Source organism: Arvicanthis niloticus, chromosome 1 (genome assembly GCF_011762505.2).
Source record: "Arvicanthis niloticus isolate mArvNil1 chromosome 1, mArvNil1.pat.X, whole genome shotgun sequence".
Lineage (NCBI taxonomy): Eukaryota > Metazoa > Chordata > Mammalia > Rodentia > Muridae > Arvicanthis > Arvicanthis niloticus.
In genome coordinates, this window is record NC_047658.1 from 51,879,724 (window position 1) to 51,902,127 (window position 22,404).

The following is a 22,404-nucleotide window of genomic DNA, read 5'->3' on the forward strand; positions in this document are numbered from 1 at the left end:
TCTGCACCAGTTTTCTCACATCTGATGCCAGACTCAATGATTGTAATCCCAGCACTTGGGAGGCTGAGGCAGCAAGATGACTCACAAGTTCAAGACCATCTTGGGCTATGTAGTGAGTTTCATACCATCCTGGTATACACAATGAGACCTTGTCTCAGAAAAGGAAAACAAGGCAGGCATGGTAGTGCTTGGTTGCACTCCCCTTTAGCCTTAGCACTCAACAAACAAACAAACATCACCTACAATAAAACAGTTCTGAGCTGGGCCACCAGTGGTGGCTTATGCTTTTAATCTCAGCATTCAGAAGGCAGAAGTAAGTGGATCTCTGTGAGTTCAAGGCCAACCTGGTCTACAGAGGGAGCAAGGCTACACAGAGAAATGTGTCTCAATTACCTGCCCCCCCCCCCCACAAACCCAAAGAACATATAAAACCAACAATATAGTTGTAGAGGCAAAATAAAGGTTTTTTTCTATTTGTTTGACACAGGGTCTATCTAAACCTGGCTGGCCTAAATCTGTTTACCAGACTGGCCTGTCTCACAGAGATCTCCCCCCAGTGCTGAGGTCTAAGGTGTGGGCCGCTATCCCTAGTCCTGCCTTCTTTACTTTTAAAGACAAAAGTAACTGATGGCCTCAGGAGTTGACTCGGCCATTAATGGTGCCTGGACGACCCAATTCAAGCTCCCAGGGCAGCTTCTCAGCCTTCCTGATGGTATGGTGAGCCCCAACCATAAAATTATTTTCATTGCTACTTCATAGTTGAAATTTTACTACTGTTAATGAATCAAATATCTGATATGTAGGATGTCTATTCCACTCCTGTGATAGTGTTGTTTGACCCCCTCCTGCCCCAGAGGGGGTTCAAGACCCACATTTGAGAACCACTACCGTGGATTCTACTTCCTAGACCCATGCAGTGGAAGGAGAGACCTGAATCTTTTAAGTCGCCCTCTGTTCTCCATATACTACCACCTCCCCACACAAATAAATTTAATAAATGTATTTATCATAAAAAGAAAAGCAAATAATGAGACTCTTATAGATGATGGTACAGTTGACCAATATAGAAAAACAATTTCAGTTATAATTCAGTATAAACCAGGACCTACAGATGGAACCTAGTGGTTTAAAAGCACATTGCTAATCACTACTGCTGTGGTTAACAAGGGTACTCCAAGTAAAGCTTGGTGCAGAAGACAGGCTAATAAATACCTCTTTGGAAGGGAATGTTCAATAATTACACTTCTACAAATCATTTTGGAGAATGATTACAAATTTTAGTCTGAGTAGCAAAATGTTTGACTGAGGAGAGATACTCTCATCCCAGCATATTAGGTAATAGTAAATCATTGAAAAATGTGATAACAGATGCAGCAGGGAGCAACCATGGATCAGTGGGAAGAAAAGGACACACAAGTACTTTGATGTCATGTTGAATTGTGAAATTTTCCTAATTTACCTAAATCCTATAATTTGCAAGAAAAACGAAGCCCAGATTCTCGCCGCCATTTGCTGACAGCTTAATTGGGCAAGTAAATTAGTCAATCTTTCCATGTAGCCCAAACTATTTCCCTGTCCTGCCTTCGCCGCCTACATTCTGGAAAAGCTTCTCAAATCTTTTCGAGTTTTTCTTCAGGATAGTGATGATCATTATTAACAGGTGTGTCCTAATGATTACATGCGATAAACTTGTCTACTAAGGTACCAGGCCTGGTTTATTTGCCTTCTAAGCTTTCCAGCTAATCCCTGCTCCTCTTGAGACATTGGAGAGAAGCGAGTAGTTAAGCTGTTCTGGCAGTCTCCCCGTTACCTCAGAGGAAGCACAAAATTTTGAAACCCAACGGCGCCGACCGGGTGGGGCTCGGGTGACATCATAGGCCACTCCCCCACCCCACCCTTGAGGCGCTAGCTTGAGGCTTAGGTGTACGCATGCGCACACTGAGGCCCGAGCTCTCCCTGCGCAAGCTCTTCCTACGCCCTGAGCGGTCTCTGTACTCCAGCCCTCAGGCCTAAGCTGCAGCCTTATGCTGGAAGGGCGGGGCGAGGGCGGGGCTCCGTGAGTGGCGGACTCAGTAACCAATTGTCAGGCGGCGCCGCCTCTGGCTCGGTTTGAATTCCGCGGGGTCCAACGGCTCGGGAGTGGCTACTGAGTGAAGGTGAAAGCTGGTGCGACTGGTTACCGTTCTCCGTCCGGCGCGTGGGTCGTGGAAGGTCTCGATTCTGGACGGCTTGGAGCATCCACCATGAGGAGAAGGTGCGGGTCTCTTAGGAGAGGGAGCCATTATCGAAGTGCGGGTTTGGTACCAGGTTCGACAACCTGGGTTCGCCCGTCTTCAGGCACCGATGGCTGAGGCTGGGGGCTCTGGAAGCCGGCTTCGGAGGGCATCTGTGTCGGAGGCCACTATCGGGGCGAGCAGCGCGGGGTTGACACGCTTCCTCGAGGCCGGGGTGGGTTTGTCTTAGGCCCTGGCGCAGCTGGCGGCCGAGCGCAGGTGCAGCCTCAGGTCCCGGCTACTCGGTCGCTTCTCTGTGTAAATGCTGAGCCTGTAATGGTGTGGACTTCTCTTTCTAAGTATAGTCTGTAACCCCATTGCTCGGGAGACTATAACAAGATTGATTCGAGTTTAGCCTAGAAGTAGTTTAAGACTAACCTGGGCTACTTAGCGAGACCGTTCAAAAAGCCCTGAAGTTTTAATGTATCGTTTTTCTTCGTGTCTATGGTTCCTTGTTTTTACTCGAGTTGGAAAGATGGCTTGATTTCCTTGCAAGCTAACAAATTCAAACTATGGAATTCTTTTCCTGTCGTTTTAAGATTCCGTCTAGGCGAGGTTAGAAAAATGGTCCGGCGGCTAAAAGCACTGGCTGCTCTCCCAGAGGACCTGGTTCAATTCCCAGCACTCACAAGGCAGCTCACAGCTGTTTGTAACTCCAGTTAGTTTCAGGTGATTTGACATCTTCACACTCAGACATACATGTAGGCAAAACACCAACACAAATTAAGAAATAAATAAAAAGAATCCTATATTAAAAAGAAAATTCCCTTGCACTGCTTGGGAGTTCCCAATTTGAAATCCGGTAAGAACTGACTCTGGATAAGAGGCTGAATGCCGGTTTTTGAACTTCTAAAATAACTTTCTGCAACCAGTGTTGTAATTTTTAAGAATCCTGGTTTCGTGATTATTGATTTTGATCATACTTTTTAACCCCAGACACTTGGCCTCAAGAGTCTGAGAATAGAATGAAAACGCTTAATAAATAGTATTGTGAAAACAAAGTGAGTACAAGGCTATGGATTCCAGATAAGCTCATCTGAATGACATTATATTTAACCTCTTCTGGGATTACTGATGCATTATGAAGACTAGTAGAATCCTAAATTACATTGAAAAGAAACTTGTATTCAAAGTATATTTGGATATGGTAACTCTCAGCTGTAATCTACAAATTTCAGAAGCATAAGGCAGGAGAGTTCCAGACATCCTGCAATATAAAGAGGTCCCATTTCAAAATAGGAAACCAGACAGCTGGGTGAGGTGGTAGTCTACACTCCCATTGCTTTCTTGGAAGGTAGAGGTAGGAGGTTCAAGGCCACTCTAGCCTATAAGACCCTCCACCCCCCCCCAAAAAAAGTACTATAAAGTTTTCCAGTATAGGTTGTTCAAGCATCTTCTGCTTTTTTAAAAATTTAGAGACAGTCTTATTGAGATTGCAGGAAGGCCACACCAATCCTTTGTCTTGGTTTCAGTTGGATTTGAGATCCTTGAATTTATGTCTCAATGTTGTATTCAAAAGAGATTTCTTTTTTATTTTATTTATTAGGGTAGGGTGCTTTAAAAACAGGGTCTGTATATAGCCCTGGCTGCTCTGGAGCTCCCTATGTAGACCAGGCTGACCTCAAACCCAGAGATGCAGCTGCCTCTGCCTTCTGAGTGTGGGGATTAAAGACATACACCATCATATGTGGTCCCTTTTTGGGGGGCTGGGATGAGGGAGAAACACTAAACTCCTGAACTATTATAAGCCAGCCCAATTAATTGTTTTTCTTTATAAGAAAAAGAAACTCAAGTCTTCTGGGAGAGCAGCCAGTGCTTTTTAACCTCTGAGCCATCTCTCCAGCCCCATCCTCTTTATTTATCCTTCATTCACAGTTGTTCATTAAACAGGAAAGGACCGAGCATGGTGGCACATACCTTAATCCCTGTACAGGTGGCTCCCTGAGTTACAGGCCAGCCAGAGCCACATGGTGAGATCCTGTCTCAAAAAGAAACCAACAAAAAGTGAGAGGACTGGCGCCGATTCCCTATGTGTGCTCCTCACTTTCAGATGCTATAATGGCCACTTAGGTTTGCTAACAGAGAGGATAAAACCATTCCTTTGTTATTTGGTCTGAATTAAAGATACCTAGTATAAAGAGCATATATCTCTCCAAAAGAGATTTGTAAATGGCTGGTTGGTTGTTCAGTATTAGTCATCAAAGAAATGTAAATCAGAACCACAATTAGATACTACTTCATAACCACCAGGATGGCTACAATGACAGAAAATAGACAATACCAGGCATTGGTGGTACAGGCATCTGTGGCAGGCACCTTTAATCCCAGCACTCAGGTAGACTCAGGTAGAACTCTGATTCCAGAGCAGCCAGGGCTACACAGAGCAGGGCTCTGCAGGGAAATGAAAGAACAAATTGGTGAGGAACTACACCTGCATATACTGCTTGTGGACTAAAGATGCTGGAGCAGCATTGGTGTACAGCCTCAGTTACCATACAACCCAACAATCACACTGCTAGGATTTATCTAAGAGAAGTGAAAGGATGCTCACTCAAAAATTTGTACAAGAATTTTGTGCTTTATCAAGAAAGGATTTCATGTAGCCTAGGCTGGCCTCCTACTCACTAAACAGTCAAGGATTTCACTTGTAATTACATTGTGTTAATGTGTGGTTCAGTCACCAACAGAGGTCAGAGGTACTCCATTCATCCCATGGGAGTTACAGATGATTGTGATCTACTTTATAGGTGCTGCAAACTGAACTCCAACCCTCTGGAAGAGGAGCACGCACCTTTGTTTTTCTATACGTTTGCGTGCGTGCTTGCATTTGTATTTGTATGTTATGTGTGTCTCCCTGGCTGTCCTGGAAGTGGTTCTGTAGAGTAGGTGGCCTTGAATTTACATAGATCAGACTGATTCTGCTTCCTGAGTACTTGGGATTAAAGGTGTGTGGCAACACACCCAGCTCTGAATTTAATTAACACCCACAAGGTAGTTCGGAAGTGTTTGTAAAACAAGTTCCAAGGGATTCAGTGCCCTCTTCTGACCTCCTTAGGCACCAGGCACACACATACATGATGCACAGACATACATGCAGGCAAAACACCCATACACATAAGAACAAATTATGTGGTGATTGTGAGTGACATGTTCCTAGTTTCCCAGATAAGACTGCTGCACATGAAGGGGAACCTAGTTTGTAGAAACATCCAGCATCAGAAAAGAAGCTGCATGTGACTGGGGCAGGGACACTGTCCAGGGAACACGCAGGAAGTTCTATTGGCTGCATGCTGGAGGGATTGATGAGTTGGAGGATAAGGTAATTGAACTGTTTTCCTGAGGACAGGATGAAATCTTTGAGAGAGGTGGGCATTTCCTCAGAGGCTTGATCAGTTTTGTTTATTTTTTTTAAAGCCCTAGATTTTATCTGGGCCTAATACTATCCACCTTGTATAGGCAACTGTTTGTTGTGCAAAAACTTTTCTAGCACAGGCAACTCTAAACTGCAATTTTATGGCTAAAAAGAAATGTTTGAGTGTGAGTATATTAAAGCTTGTTTTTGACTGTTGGAGAGTTTTTGAGGAACTAAAGGAGGTCTAGGCTTTAGTGTTTCTTAAAATCACTGAATTCTCTGAAACACACCAGTAACCAAAGTGCCTCCAGCCCCATCATTTGTGGGAATACAGCAGCAGGTTAAGTGGCTTATTCCAAGGCCCATGCTAAAGGGTGGCAGAGTTTATACAGGCTCCAGTTCTCTAGAGCCAGCATAGTCTTTTTTTCTTGCTATAGCTAAGAAAAAGAAAACCGTCTGTTCTTTAAATGTTACATAGAAAGGAGATTGAATTTGTTAGGCTTTTGTTTGTTTGTTTGTTTGTTTGTTTGTTTTTGTTTTTGTTTTGTTTTTTTTGGGTTTCTCTGTGTAGCCCTGGCTGTCCTGGAACTCTGTAGACCAGGCTGGCCTCGAACTCAGAAATCCACCTGCCTCTGCCTCCCAAGTGCTGGGATTAAAGGTGTGTGCCACCACTGCCCGGCTAAAGATATTAATCCTAAAGTAAACATTTTCAAAGATAGAATACTGCTGAGGTTGGTGGCGCAGGTTGAAAGAGAACCAAGGGGTCAAGGTCATCCTTGTGTCAGAGGCCAATCTCTCTGAAAGGGATCACTTTCCATAGTTCAGCATAATTAGTATTGTTTTGATTTTGGTTTTGTTTTTTACATTTATCAGTTATTTTGTGAAAGTCAAAGGCCAACATCTAGGAATCAGTTTTTCCTGCCATAGGAAGGCTACAGGGACGCAACTCAGGTTGTTAGTCTTCCCATGTCCAGCCCTTTTGCCAGCCTAGCACGTTTTGAGCTTTAGCAATGTTGTATGTAATTTGTTCCTTTGCATTGTTGGAATGTATTGATCCATTCTGTTGACATACAAGCTGTCTCCACTTCCTATGCTATGACTAAGTGCTGCTTTTATCAACACTCAGTCTTTCTTGGCTTTGTTTTTGGTTGCTCAAGACAGGGTTTCTCCGTGTAGCTCTGGCTGTCCTGGACTGACTTTATACACTAGGCTGGCCTTGACTTCACAGAGATCCACCTGCCTCTGCCTCCTGAGTGCTGGGGTTAAAGGTGTGCACCACCACTGCTGGGCTTGTGGGGTACATTTGTAATCCCAGTGCTCTGGAGGCCGAAGATTCTTAAAGCTCAGCCTCTCAAGTGTAGGCTTTATAGGCACACGCCACCATGCCTAGCTCTCTGCCAGTTGTTTTCAGAAGCTTCTTACCAGCAAGCTCTTATGTTAGAAGTTTATTTTACTGATATTTTGTTTGTTTTTTCTTATGTAAAAGCATTTGTAATTCAGTATTAGACATAGAGTCATTGCTCAAAGTCATTGGGTGTTATTCAGGTGAATGGAATAATTTTAATTTTGATAGTGTGGCATTTAGGAGCAGAGAATGGCTAAGCATTTATTAAACTAGTACGCTTACCCTGAATTTATTTACTCTCAAGGCCACTGGGACACTACTCAATTTAGTTCCTGAAAATAGTGCTTTTCGTTTTGAAGCAGTGATGCTGGCTCTTACAAGCAAAATGGTTTTCTATTGATTTTCAGTGAGGTGCTAGCTGAGGAGTCTGTTGTGTGCCTCCAGAAAGCTCTAGCTCACCTTCGGGAAATATGGGAATTAATTGGAATTCCAGAGGAGCAGAGACTGCAAAGAACCGAGGTTGTAAAGAAGCATATAAAGGTGAGTTGATTCATGGGTCTCAGTGAGAACAGTAGGGATGTTATTTGAGATAAAAGACAGACTGGTATTTGGGGTCTTGGTGGGGTAGCTTAGTAGGTAATGGCACCCGCTGCAACTCCATGATATAAGCCTAAAGACCTGAGCTCAATTACCAGAACCCTATATGATATAAGGGGGGTTGACACCGCGACCTCATCTTCTGTTCACACTCTTTCTGTGGCATTTACATTCCTCAACCCCACATCATGAACACACATAATAACAACTAAATTTTAAGAGGAAATAATATCTAGTCATTTATACTAAGATATCACAGACTTCCTGATTTTATTTAAATCCCTGTAAAATGTGAAATTATGAGGGTTTTGATATTGATGCTAGTTGGTTTTTTGGGTTTCTGATATGTTTTTGATGTCATTCTGTTTTGTTTTATTCCCATTGGCTCCAAACCTTTACCAACTGTTTTCTCACTTGTAGGATCTTCTGGATAGAATGGTTGCTGAAGAAGAGAGCCTGCGGGAAAGGATTCTCAGAAGCATATCCATTTGTAGGAAGGAGCTGAGTACCCTGTGCAGTGAGTTGCAAGTGAAGCCATTTCAGGTATGTGGCAGAACATAGTGCTCAGGAGATTGGTTTGAACTTAGGACTGCAAACCCAAAGCTTTCTTGTAGGAGTAGGGCTAGACATGAGATGCTGAAGTGAAGCAGCTATAGGTTATCAGAACCTCCTTGCTATATTTCTGTTTTACAGAGCATGATAGTAAATTAACTTTGAGGAAAATGGAGGCACAGATGTTTGTGTGAAAGAAAGGAAATGGGGAAACATTGAAGAGATTGGTTAATAGGTAAAGTCCTTCCCTCATGGATATGAGAACCTGAATCCAACCCTCATATTCATGCAAAAAAACCAGATAGCATATGCTTATAAGAGTCCGAGATAGATTGATCTCTGAGGCTTACTAGCTAGCCAGCCCAGCCAAATCCATAAGCTTCAAACCAATAAAAGACCTTGTCTCCAAAAAAGAAAACAAAACAAAAGGCAGAGGGGTAGGGAAATGGTTCAGCAGTTAAGAACACTTGCTGCTCTTGAATTGGAGCTGGATTCAGTTCCCAGCACATGTGGTGTCCTACAACTGTCCTGAACTCCAATTCCAGGGATCTAGCACCCTCTTCTGGCCTCAGCAGGTATCAGGTTCACATGTAGTACACCTAAAGACATGTGCAGGAGAAAAGCTCATACCCTTAAATAAATCTTTAAGACAAAAAGCAAAGCAGACAATGTCTAGGGAGTGACACCCAAAAGCTGATCCATTTGTTCATAGATGTGTATATGCTCCCATACACCCTGACAGTAAGGGAACAGAGGAGGCAAGGGAACCCAGTGGTAACAAAGGGAGGCAAACCAAATCTAGCCATTCTGTTCTTTTCATACTCAAAAGCTGCATACCACTGACCAACCAGAACAGTGACCTCTGAAAAGTTGGGACACAGAGGGAGCTTTGAAAGGTGGTAATGACTGGTTCTCATGTCCTGATAACTGTTACAGGACTAACTAAGCACCTGCATCTGTAGATGGCTTAAGTCTGGCAGTCACTCTGCCTTTAAATGGTAAGAATGATTCATCCCTAGCAGTCAAGAGCATTCAAGCAGATCGTGACATTAAAGCAGTTTCTTGAAATTATCATAAATGACATTGATTTGCTATATATATAAAGTTTCTCTTCATTCAGTCTTTTTGTTTTTAAATTTTCAATGTCAAAATAGGTACGTAAGAAGTTGGGTGTACACTGGTATATCTATCTTCCTTAAATATGGCAGTTTTTAATGATGCCAAATGAAACTGTATTTGTAGGACATACAATAATATTCACTCTATTCCCTTGCTTATCCACTGCAATAGAGAAGGATCTACTAAGTTGATTTTGGTAAAGTGCTGTTCATAGGATTATTAATGTAAGTATTTCAGTTAATAAGAACTAGATAGCCAGGCAGTGGTGGCGCACGCCTTTAATCCCAGCACTTGGGAGGCAGAGGCAGCCGGATTTCTGAGTTGGAGGCCAGCCTGGTCTACAGAGTGAGTTCCAGGACAGCCAGGACTACACAGAGAAACCCTGTCTCGAAAAACCAAAAAAAAAAAAAAAAAAAAAAACTAGATAAACCATCTTCTAGCTAACCAAAATAAGCTTTTTCTGGTCCTTGTAACCTCTTATAAAAGTTCCCCTGGAACCTAACACAGTCAGCCTCATGGAGCCAGGCAATGGAGTAGACTGGAGTAGTTGAGAGTATAAATGAGGACCTTTTGTCAAATGAACAGTTGAGTTTTGCAAGAAGAAATGAGTTCTGGAGATCAGAGACCGTAAGGATTGCACAGTGGGCTTTACAATTGCTTCCTCACTTAGACCACAGCCTAAGAAAGCCATCATAAATTTTTTTTAATTGTACGTTAAGTTATGGAAAATTGTAGTTTACACTTGGTTGTACACATGCACAAAACACATTAGCCTAGAGTTTGGCACCATCATACACAAATGTTTAACCTGTGGATTAATACAAAATTGTAATCTAAACCACTGTGGATATAGTTCAGCAGTAGGAGGTTTTACTAGCATGTATGATGTCCTAGTTTTAACCTCTGGTATTGGCTAAAAGAAAAAGAAAGATCGGGCCAACAAGATGTGGATAATTGTCATGTAAAAGCCTGATGGCCTGAGTTCAGTCCCCAGAACCCACATAAGGGTGCGAAGAATCAACTCCGCAACGCTGTCCTGTTAACTGTCACATGCATGTCACGGCAGCCCCTCCACTACACACAAACAGTAGTAATAAGTTGATAGAACTGCTTGAGTTTAATGAATTGCAAAGATCATAAAACACAGGAGCTATGAGAGCTTTGGGGTTTTTTTTTATTATTATATCTATTTATTTATTTATTTATTTATTTATTTATTTTGGTTTGTTTGTTTGTTTGGCATCTTTGAGACAGGGTTTCTCTGTACATTCAGCCTTGGCTGTCCTAGAACACACTCTGTAGACCAGGGTGCCTTCAAACTCAGGTCCACCTGCCTCTGCCTCTGCCTCTGCCTCTGCCTCTGCCTCTCAAGTGCTGGGATTATAAGTGTGCACAGGTCAGAGGACATTTTACAGGAGTTGTTTCTTTCCTTTTACCCTGTGGGTTCTGGGGATCAAATTCAGATTGTCAGGCTTGACAGCAAGCCTTTACCCTCCAAGTCATCTTGACAGCCTATTCTCAGGTATGAACTATGTTGTGTCATACTGTCAAAAGGTTGCATACATGTGATTTTTGCTTGGTGTGATAGTGCAGGCCTGTAAACTCAGCATGTGGAAACTTGGGGCAGGAAGATACCAAGCTCAAGGCCAGCGAGACTATCTCAGAAAAGAAAAAAGTATGGTGTAGTTTGTGTAATTTAAGTACTGTGTTGAAAGTGAGAAACTGTGGTCGAGTTAGTACTTGAAATATAGACTGTGCTGAGTGTCACTGTGCCTTTGTCACATTGTAGATGAGAAGTCATAGAATACATCTGTTGCTAAGTTGTAGACTATATATACACTTTACAAACTGAAAAGACAGTATGTATGTAGGGTGATAATTGGGCATTTTACCATAGTAAAAAAAAAAATGGAAAAGGAAGTTGGGCATAGGACCCATGCCAGTAACGTCAGCACCTGAGATAAGGAGGCGGGAGGATCAGGACTTGGAGGTCGTTCTTGGCCACATAGTCCAAGTCAAAAGAAAGAAAACCAGCCTTTCACTGCTAGAAACCCTAGGTGACCCTCTTTCAAGTTCAAGACCAAGCTGGCCTTGAACTCAGAGATCCCTCTGCCTCTACCTCCCAAGAGCAAGGATTAATGGTGTGTACAGGCACGCCTAGCTTGAACTGCTTTGTAAGTTTAAACATTTGTCATTCATGGTTTCTCCCAGTGTGCGTCCCATCCTTGGACTTTATAATAATCATGTTATTTCATACAGGAAGAAAAAGAAATAACTGTCTTGCAACTAGAAAAAGATTTGCGTACTCAAGTAGAATTGCTGAGAAAACAGAAAAAGGAGAGAAAGCAGGAACTGAAGCAACTTCAAGAACAAGATCAAGAACTCCGTGAGATTCTTTGTATGCCTCTTTGTGATGTGGAGAGCACCTCTGTCCCCACTTTAGAAGAGCTGAACCTATTCCGACAGCGTGTGGCAACTTTGAGGGAAACAAAGGTACACTGCCTGCATTCATTCATTCTACCCTGAAACTTTATTTGACCTTTAGGTGTCTTTAATTTGTTTTTCTTTTTTTCTCTTTCTTCCTTTCTTTCTTTCTTTCTTTTTTTCTTTCTTTCTTTCTTTCTTTCTTTTTTTTTTTTTTTTAAAGGAAGCAAGGCACGAACAGTTTGTCAACATTAAGAGACAAATCATACTGTGTATGGAAGAATTAGAGCAAACTCCGGATACAAGCTTTGAGAAAGAGATAGTGTGTGAAGATGAAAGTGCCTTTTGTTTATCCCTGGAGAATATTGCAACATTACAGAAGTTGCTAAAGCAGGTAACATCTGCTCAAGTTCTGGTGTATCACCTCAGTAGTATTCATCAATTAAAAAATCTGACAGCTTTTTCTTTAGTCTTATATAAGGGGCTAGTGTGAGTTAAGAGAATAAGCAAACACAAAGAATGATGTGTTGGTGTCTGTGTATTATTAAAATTTTAGTTGAAATCATATTAGCCATTTTAATTAGCCTAATGTTTAATAATAATAATAGTTCAAATTTTAAACACATGCTTTTAAACCTAGTACTCAGTAGGCAGAGGCAAGTGAGTCTCTGAATTCCAAGCCAGACAGGGCTACATACTGTGTCTTAAAACACAGCAACAACAACAAAACACGTCAAAGTTTGAATCCTGTTCTAGGTCTGATATCCTGTGGCAATGAGAGCCTTGCAGAATATGCTTAGATAGCATGATAACATCTCTCTTAGCACTGAATGTAAAAGTGTGTTAGCACATATCTAAGCTATAATCCAGCATTCAGGAACCTGAGCCAAAGTCAAGGCAGCCTGTGCTACATAGAGAAGATGTGAATATGAATATATATAAGAATCTCATAAAAGTGCTTTCTCTTATTTTCCTCTGAGAGACTAGGACAGCCTTTGCTGTTTTGGTGTAACTACTGCCTTTCTTTGTCACAGCTGGAAATGAAAAAGTCACAAAATGAAGCAGAATGTGAGGGGCTCCGTGCTCAAATCCGAGAGCTCTGGGATAGGTTACAAACACCTGAAGAAGAGAGAGAACCTGTGGCTGCAATTATGACTGGGTCAAAAACCCAAATCAGGAATGCGGTAAGAAAGCCAGTGCATGGTGGGTAACTAGTGCTCTCTGAGCATTTCTGGGTCTAGTCTAATGTCCTTACTAGCTAATCTCTTAGGCCAGCAAAGACATGTTTGTTCTATCTATTTTGGCACATTTCTTAGATTTCTGACTCTTACAATGTTGTTATAAAGCATATTGTTGATTTACCTCTAGGTTCATGTTTTATTTAAACATGGCTAGACAGACAAGGGAATATAGAAATACGGGTATAAACCTCTGTCTTTTTTTCTTTCAGCTGAAATTAGAATTGGATCGGTTGGAAGAACTGAAAATGCAAAACATAAAGCAAGTGATTGAGAAAATTCGAGCAGAGTTGGCTCAGTTCTGGGACCAGTGTTTTTATAGCCAGGAACAGAGGCAGGCTTTTGCCCCTTACTATTCGGGTTAGTACAGAGGCGATGGTCATCATGTGGCTGCTGCCGTCACAGGTCCTTTACAAGCTGAGACACTCACCAGGAAGTTCCTATTTCCATTTGTGAACAGATACAGCCAAGCCTTAAAAATATTACCTCATTTATTTTTGATCCATAAGAAAAGGGCACTAGAACACAGATTTCGAGCAGTAAAAGAGAATTAGCTAAATGATTGAGTCTGTGAGTTCAGGGCATCAGGAATGGAGTTCCAGGCTGTCGTAAGCTGATCAGAGAGTGGAAGCGTCCTGACCAAACAGCTGTCTAGATATTTTATGTAGCTCAGTTTCCCCGGCTGGGCCTGGCATAAAACAGAAGAAAGAGACAACACATTTTGGAGAATATTCATCATTTTAGACTGCATTTTAGTCTATCCCAACTACTGTGACAAACCTGGCTTTTAATTTCTCTTTTCAAGATTTATTATTTATTCCAATGTCATTTTATTATGAGGGAGAAAACTTGGAATACCAAACACTAGAGCAGTGGTCCTCACTTTCTAATGCTTTGACCCTTTAAAGTAGTTCTCCATGTTGTGGTGACCCCAACCATACAATTACTTTGTTGCTACTTCATAAAACCTCTAATTTTGTTGTTATGAATCATAATGTAAATATCTGATATGTAGGTTATGTGATATGTGATCCTGGTGAAAAGGGGTTGCTCAACCCCAAAAAGATCACGACCCAGAGGCTGAGAACCGCTAGAGAATTTAATAAAAATGACTGCACTTGTCTGTTACAGAGGACTACACAGAAAACCTGCTCCATCTCCATGATGCTGAGATTATACGGTTAAGAAATTACTATGACGTTCACAAGGAACTGTTTGAAGGTGTCCAGAAGTGGGAAGAGAGCTGGAAACTTTTCCTGGAGTTTGAGGTAATAGGCTAGTTTATCTATTTTTCTCTGGAGAAAAACATTATGAAAGCGTGCCAAGTGTGTTTGCGCACATCTGTGATCCCAGCACGTGGAAGCTATGGAATTGTCATGAGTTCTAGCTTAGCCTCAACTTAAAGTGAAAGCCAAAAAAATTACAAATAGAGAAGTCAGACACTGAAGTGAGAAAAACTGTAAGGTTTACAGACAGGTCTCTGGAAATCCTTGCTTCTGGTTGAAAGCAGAGAGCAGTCATGAACAGGTCTAAGGAAGGTTCCCTGGTTGACACACCCACATTTAAGAGAGGGAATAAAAGGGATTAGTGCCCCCTGCAGTTAATTTTTATACACTGTACCTATCATGAATTGTGTCATCAATGCCTACTGATTACCTGCCCCTAGTTTTGAGTAGTACACCCAATTTATGATGTTATGTGCTCTTACATTAGAAAATAACAAAAATGAGAAGTTAAAAAGGACAAACTTTTTTTCATGGTACTGAGGATTGAAATCAGGGTCTTCTGCATGTTCTGTCGTTCAGCTACATCCCCAGCCCAATGTTTTGTATTTTCTGGTAATGCTGGGGATTTAACCCAGGCCTTCACATGTCCTGTGTATAAGTGGACAGACAGAAGTTAACAGGCAAGTAAAGGCACTACACTGATCCCTAGTGCAGGATCTTTCTATCCTTCACATACAGATCTTTGAGTTCCAGGTCAGCTGGAGCTATGGAGACAGGCATCATTGGTTTTTTGGTTTTGTTATTTGTTTCTTTGTTTTTCTGAGACAGCATTTCTCCGTGTAGTCCTGGCTGTCCTGGAACTCATACTGTAGACCAGGCTGGCCTTGAATTTATAGAGACCCACCTGCCTTTGCCTCCTAAGGCATGAACCACCACTGCCACCACCACCACCAGAAAGTAGTATAGCTACTGGGAAATTGCAAATGTCCCTGTAAATAATCTTTCATCTGCTTGGGCAGTGGTGGAACACACTTTTAATCCCAGCACTTGGAAGGCAGAGGAAGAAGCGAGCTTGGTCTATAGGACAGCAAGGGCTGCAAAAAGAAGCCCTCTCTCTAAAAACAAGCAAAACCCCTTCACCCATGATCCTGTAAGCAACCCTAGTTAAAAGCTTATTGGGTCACCTTCTCCAAACACAAGTAGAAAGGAGAGAGTTGGCAAGAGAAAGGTAGTCAGCAGGAAGGTGATAAGAGAGTACCAGGGGGGTGAATGTAAACAAATACATCATGTGCATGCATGAGAATATGAAACACTCTTGTGTAATAACTAAGATATGCTAATGTGTATGGTTATAATTTTCCTGAACTCTGGTGGATGACCTTATATATGGCAGGGAATGCCCATGGCCTAGAAAATTACTGTTTCTCACCTTTAAGTAGACAGGAATACACAACTTATAAAAGCACATTAAAGTTATCTGGTGAGGAGAGGAGTCTTGGCAGAAGTAATTGGTGTCTATAGTAGGTTTCTGGTTTTGATGTTTTATGTAGTGTATATGTGTTCATGTATGTGGGTGCACAAGTGTACATAAGCAAGACAGAGCTTAGTATCAGCTGTCTTCAATTGTTTTCCACCCCTTTTCTTTTGAAACAAGGTTTCTGTCTGCCCTGGAATTCACTGTGTAGACCAGGCTGGCCTCAAACTAACTCACAGAAAACTGCCTGCCTCTGCCTCTCAAGTGGCTACCACTTTATTTCTTGGAATCTCTCAATTAATTTGGAGCTCATACGTGAGTTATGCTGGCTGGCTGGCCATCGAGCCTTAGGATCCTGTTACCCTATATCCCCAACCCCTGTGTGGGGTTCCATGCAGGCCCTGTGAAGATCTGAACTCTGGCCTTATGTGTATGCAGCAGGCATTTTCCTGAGTCATCTCCCCATCCTGCAAGGGTTTACTCTAATAAGTGTACTTTTCACAGAGAAAAGCTTCAGATCCAAGTCGGTTTACAAACCGAGGGGGAAATCTTTTAAAAGAAGAAAAGGAACGAGCAAAGCTCCAGAAAACACTCCCTAAGGTAATTCTGGTTATAAGATACCTTATTCTTTGTCCTTTCTAAACACAGGAAGGACAGTATATATTGGGCCTTATAGTGTAGCACCTGAGTATCAGAGTTTGCTAAGGTCGCCACAGCTGAGAACCAGGGATTAGTTGACTTAAGACCACAGAAATTTATGTTTAATGAATTCCAGGTGTCTTTGATAGAGTTAGGTCTCTTAATGAGTCCATTTGACTTAGAGATGGCATTCTCTGTCCCTGTGTCTTCATGTGGACTTTCTCTGGGTCTCCCTGTCCTAATTACTGCCAGTCCTATTAGATTAGGGCCTACCCTAATGACCTTATTTGAAAAGGCTGTCTCCAGATAATAGCAATGAGGTGTCGGTACTGCTAGACTTCACAGTGAGTTAGGATAACTGCTGTGCCTATGACAAAAAGCAAACTTTTATGAAAGTCCTGTGCACTTTGTGGTTGTCTTCTACTTTGTACTAGTGCTAAATGGCTTTTACTGATTTCTGCCAGATACTAGTCCATGGCACTGCATTTAATCACATCATTGTTCAATGTCCCTATAAATTAATATTCCATGTGTAGAGATGAGGGGCTGAGATTAAGTTCAACTTACCGACCTCTCTGGGTAGTTAAGAGGTTGATTCCATATTGAAATCCTGATAGTGTGGTTCCATAATTCTGTTTATTAAATCACCCTGCGCTATTTCCAACTTTAGTCATCAAAACTTTCCGTTTTTAGACTGGGTTTTGTCTTTTTTTCCCTCTTTAGTGTATATAAATGAACTTCATAGTCTTTGATTTCCATTTGCTCCAACCTGTAAGCATGCGAGTCTAGCTATCAGAAGGCTGATGACACTCTGGGATGGAGACTTTCTTGAGGATAATTATTTCATTGGAGATTAACACCAGTGTTGCTTGAAGTAAATAACATGTCCTTGTTTGGGGCCAGCTGGAAGAGGAGTTGAAAGCACGGATTGAACAATGGGAGCAAGAGCACTCAACCGCATTTGTGGTGAACGGGCAGAAATTCATGGAGTATGTTACAGAACAGTGGGAATTATATCGGTTGGAGAAAGAGCGAGCCAAACAGGAGAGGGTAAGTGTGCACACAGATTAAGAAAAGAGGGTAGTAATTAGTGGTCCTGCATCTCCAGAGATCAGGGTCACTGAAGAATGGGTGGATTGCAGCATCTCCTGTACCTCAGGCTGCAGAGGTTTTTATCTGAGCCTCTGGTCCTGCTGTCTTACTGGGGCCATCATTGTTTCCTACAGCAATTAAAGAACAAGAAACAGACAGAGACCGAGATGCTGTATGGCAGTGCTCCCCGGACACCTAGCAAAAGACCAGGACAGACTCCCAACAAGTCTGGCAAAGTACGCAAGGTAAACCTATCTTCATGCTGTTGCCATCGACAAGGGGGTAGGAAAGCTAAGAGTCCTTTGCTTGTTATTGCCCTCTGTCCTGCTAAGAAGGCAAAAAGATTCTCTTTCTAGGCTGAGTCTATCTGAAAGTGAATGGGAAAATACTTGAAAGACTGAATAGCAGCTTATAGTGAGAGTCAAAGAATAACCAGCTCTGCCAGTTCTCATTTCTTGCATTAAATTCCCAGCAGCTAAGAGCAACATTTCGTAGTAATAGTTTGCAGAAGTTTACAGGTAGCCGCAATTCTATGTGAAAGACCTCTTCCATGCTTTTAATAAATGCCTCTAGAATGCCGGCTGGCATTACAGGTATGAACCATCACACACAGTGTGTTCAGTATTTTTAGAAATCAAGTAGCATGTACACATGGCCCTGGCTCAATCCTTAGCACTAAAGACAGTGGATATATCCATGGCCCCAAAGGTTCCTAGTGCCAGTTTGTTAGGGTCTAAGGAAGAAGAGAATACAATCAGGAATTTACTCCTCATAATAGATTTGTATTTTCTAATGTTTTATACAAGTAGACTCATGCAGTATATTGTAGGGTTTCTTTCATTTAGCATGTGAGATTCATCTATGTTATAGAATGTATTAATAAGTCATTCCTCCTCTTTGTTGAGCAGTATTCTATTTTGTGCATATATAATAATCTAGTCCAGTCACCTGCCAAGTGACATTTATTTCTAGCTTTAGTTTTAGATGTAGACATATAGATATGTAGATATAGATAGTATCTTTAACTATTTCTATTTATGGATGAAACTGCCATAATATTTGTAAGGCTTTATGGATATACATTTTCATTTCTCTGGGTAAAATGCTTGGGTCAAAATGGTATATGTCTGGTGCCATAAGTAGTTATATAAGTTTATAGTCCCATCAGGTTGCTATAAATAGACTTTAAAACATTTTTCAAATTCCCTTAAAGCTATATGGTATTGTACACAGCTACATTACTATGGAAGCTTATTTTCTGGACACTTCATGCTTCCTTGTGCAAGATACAGCCTGGTTGTTGGAAAGCCTGATGTTATTAACCTCACATTAATGTATCTGTTCTTAGATGAACACTACCACCATGTCTAGTGCTACACCCAATAGTAGCATTCGTCCTGTCTTTGGTGGATCAGTGTACCGTTCACCTTTGTCTCGACTACCCCCTTCTGGTAGCAAGGTTAGTATATTCCATACAAGTACGTTTCTGTTGCTACCTATTTTCCCAAGGTATTCCTCAGTTTAGTTTCTATGATCATGGCTTGGTGATCATTGAGATTCTGAGAATTAGGCTGGATCCAGATAGTCATTAAACCAGGAGTTTTTAAGCTTTTTCCCTTGCATGACTTGACCTCTTTGTACATGAAAAATAACCCTGGTTATATAGGTGTGTATGTAACATAGGTACACACCTGGCTACATGAGATCATGCCACAAATACAAACAAGAAAAGATACACAATGGGCTGGAGAGATGGCTCAGCGGTTAAGAGCACTGACTTGCTCTTCTAGAGCTGTTCTGAGTTCAATTCCAGCAACCACATGGTGGCTCACACCCATCTGTAATGGGATCTGATGCCCTCTTCTGTCATATTGGCATGCATGTAAATTGAGCACTCATAGACATAAATAAATTTTAAAATCTTTTAAAATAAAAGATATACAAATAAGGAATTTCTTTTAGGGTGGATTTGCTGACACAGTTTGACACAGGGTCTCACTCTGTAGCTCTGGCTGTTCTGGGACTGTTATGTCCAGGATCTCCGAGATAGCCCGCTTCTGTTGGGCTTAAAGGTGTGCGCCATCATGCTTAACTGCGCCATTATTTAAGACAGATGTGTACAGGCTTATAGACTTAGGAGTAATACAAGTGCAGCGTCAGGGTTTCGTGTATGGGAGCATTCTAAAGTGATAAATAACATGGTTTTCTTTCTTCTCTGCAGTCAGTAGTCACTCCTCTGTGTTCTGGAAAGAAAACACCTCGAACTGCCCGGCTTAGGGCCAACAAGGAGAACTTGGACCTCAATGGCAGCATCCTGAGCGGTGGGTACTCTGGCTCGACCCCACTCCAGCACAACTGCAGCATTAAGTCTGTTGCCAGCACCTATTCTGAGTTTTCGGTAATTCACCTTTTCTGATATCTACCAGTCTCTGGGGAGCACACAGTTGGCTGAGTGGGTATCTTTACAAGGGCACCCAGAATATTCAGTCAGGACAGTGACCTGAGGGCTGAGAATCCCTTTCATACCTTGATCATGCTAGGATGTGGGTGGCTTAAGGGGGTGTACAGGAAGGAGGTGATGTCAGAAACATTTGACCTGGCTCTTTGTGCGGTCCCATTCCTTGGCTGCAGGGGTAACATGCTGATTAATGACTGCCTTGGTGTGCTCTTGGTGGAGTTCTTGGTAATCAGTCGTCTTAATTCTTTGTTCTTAGAAGGACCCGTCCCCCTCTGACAGCTCCACTGTTGGGCTTCAGGTCTGTATGGCAACCCCTGCATGTCCCCTTTCCAAACTGATCTGTCATCTGCTGGCTTCATTCCCATCGGGCATAGAACTTCACTAACCCATAATCTCAGCAGTGTCAGCATAGAACCTTTTACAAATAAAAACTCAACAACAAGAACAAAACAGAAACAAGGGAAGCAAGAATTCCTGTTATGGGGGTTTAAAAATAAGTATCTGGTTTCTGTTTCCAGAAAGAAGATAGACATGCTGGCTAGTAAAAAAAAAAAAAAAAAAACAAGTTTGGACTTGAATTGGATTCTCAGCCCCATCTAAGATTGTGCAAAGATTATTTTTCTTAACTGTTACAAAAAACAAATTAGAGAAGAAAAATATACCTGGCCCCCATCCCATGCCCAATTGTGATCTCAAAGGGCTAGAATGTGCTAAAAGGAGTAAAGGCCCCTTCAAAAAGGCCCCTTCAACCCCAGCTGTGTGCTGCTTACACTGAGGCTCTTGGCCTGTGTGCTGATTATTTCCTGGAGTATATACCTTACTAACCCTCAGGGCTGAATTGCCTCGTTTGTCTGACCTATGCTTATTTTCTTGCCTCTACTTATTTCTGCGAGTTGCAAATATGTGTGTGAAGACTAAAACCATGCTATTTACCTGCAATTTATCCTGCTCTGAATTTGCCGACCTTTGCCTTAACTATCTGTTTTCTCTTCCCTCAGTATCTTACCAGTGAGGTGAGGGCTGCCCCTCCCCTTTTAGGGGACACCATATTAAACTTAGACCGCTTCCTCTCATGGTAAGAGGGAAGGAGACGGGGACAGACGAGCATGGCCAGTTTGGAATATGGGGATTCTTCATGCACTGGCCTTTCTTCCCACGACACTGGTGGTGGTTCTATATTAGGAGAAATGGGGTGTGTGTAGCTCTAGTTGGCTGATTGCTAAACAGCAGATCTAGTTTTCCCTTTTTTTGCTCAGTCAAAGCCCATTTCCTGTTTGAGGCTTAAATGTATTAATTGTGGCTAAGCCTGGAGGGTTTCTTCTGATACCAGCAGGTATGCTTGACAGAGTCTATGGGGTAGCACTAAAGCCACTCACTCAGCTGATTTCTACTAATACCTGTCTTTCTCAGTGGCCATTCATGCTTTTCTCTTTTGCCTTTCTACCATGTACTCCAGCATGAGATCAAATCACCAGCAGGTTACAAAGCCCTCAGCCCCAGGGATTGGTAGATAAGTCATCTGGCCCTTGTTATACAAAGGGATCAAGAAACCAAAGCTTGTAGCAATGTGCAAGGCCTTGGGGTTCTATCCCCAGCAGGGTGAGGAAAAACAACAAAGCTTGTTGCTCTCTTGACTAAACAATTGCTGTGATGTGAAATATAAGGGGGTTCTTTCTCTTGGTGAGGTTAAGATTGGACTGGGTTCCGGCCCATGTGCATGGCTTGTGACTGACAGACAGAATGGTGCTAAAGTCCCTCAGTCTCTTCCCGGCACAGCAGTGCTAGGAACTTAGGGACCCCTCCCTGGAGGCTTTGTGCTGATGACCCTCAAGCACATTTAAGGCAGAGGAGAGGGGTACAAACGACTCACTGATGTTGCTTCTTCTTCAACAGCGAGAACTTTCAAAGGCTTCCAGATCTGACGCTACTTCTCGAATCCTCAATTCAACGAACATCCAGTCCTGAGAATCCTTGCCCAGTTAGCCACCTGTGGCTTTCTGTGCCTAGACTGCCATATACAGGGGGGCGGGGGGTGACTTAATACGTTTTCATCAGTTCACATGTTTGAAACAACCTTGGGTAGGTTCTGTTAACTGCACCTAACTTAGACATGAATATGACAACTGCCAAAGAGTAGCAGTTGTTTCTGTAGTGCAATCTCTGAGGTGTGTGTGACACATGCTTGTCTGACCTGCTCAGTTTTTCTCCAGTCTCCCATCCCTGTGCTCACTGTCACTAGGCCTAGTCTATTCCCTGTAGATGACAACCAAATAGAGAGGCTATCTGGGTAGGTTGGGCCATTTCTGTCACGGACTCAGCAACTTTGCACATCTACAGGTTATATCTGTAATTGCGTCCACAACGAGGCTTTCTTTGCCAACCCAATTCATCACTACTCTTCCCAAAAGCACTATTATTTATTCCTTCTCTGTCTGTGCCAGTTCTGCCAACACATTAAATGATTCTTTAAAGCTTGGTCTGTATGCTGTTTATGTATATAGTTAACCTTTAAAATACATTGTTTTATTTTTCTCCAAATCAGTGGCTGCTTTGATGTGTGTTTTTAAATATATTAAAATAAAATTTATATAGTTACCTTTCAAATACATTGTTTT

At 42.1% G+C, this 22,404-nt stretch overlaps 1 protein-coding gene across 4 annotated transcripts; it reads left to right on the forward strand.

The window, feature by feature from the left end:
- Positions 1 to 1,899: 1,899 nt before the first annotated feature.
- On the forward strand, positions 1,900 to 22,393 carry Prc1 (protein regulator of cytokinesis 1). 4 transcript variants are annotated; one of them, XM_034507273.2, is made up of 15 exons: positions 2,100 to 2,254; positions 7,378 to 7,510; positions 7,988 to 8,110; positions 11,498 to 11,731; positions 11,886 to 12,056; positions 12,697 to 12,846; positions 13,113 to 13,260; positions 14,032 to 14,168; positions 16,105 to 16,200; positions 17,143 to 17,289; positions 17,466 to 17,576; positions 18,680 to 18,790; positions 19,553 to 19,729; positions 20,046 to 20,087; positions 21,683 to 22,393. In XM_034507273.2, the coding sequence occupies exons 1-15, from the start codon at positions 2,244 to 2,246 to the stop codon at positions 21,752 to 21,754; spliced, it is 1,863 nt and encodes a 620-aa protein (XP_034363164.1). In that variant the 5' UTR covers positions 2,100 to 2,243; the 3' UTR covers positions 21,755 to 22,393. The 4 variants fall into 4 exon arrangements, with proteins under 4 accessions (XP_034363171.1, XP_034363179.1, XP_034363164.1 ...); XM_034507296.2 differs by having other exon boundaries at positions 19,553 to 19,652; XM_034507280.2 differs by lacking the exon at positions 20,046 to 20,087 and having other exon boundaries at positions 1,900 to 2,254.
- Positions 22,394 to 22,404: the final 11 nt, after the last annotated feature.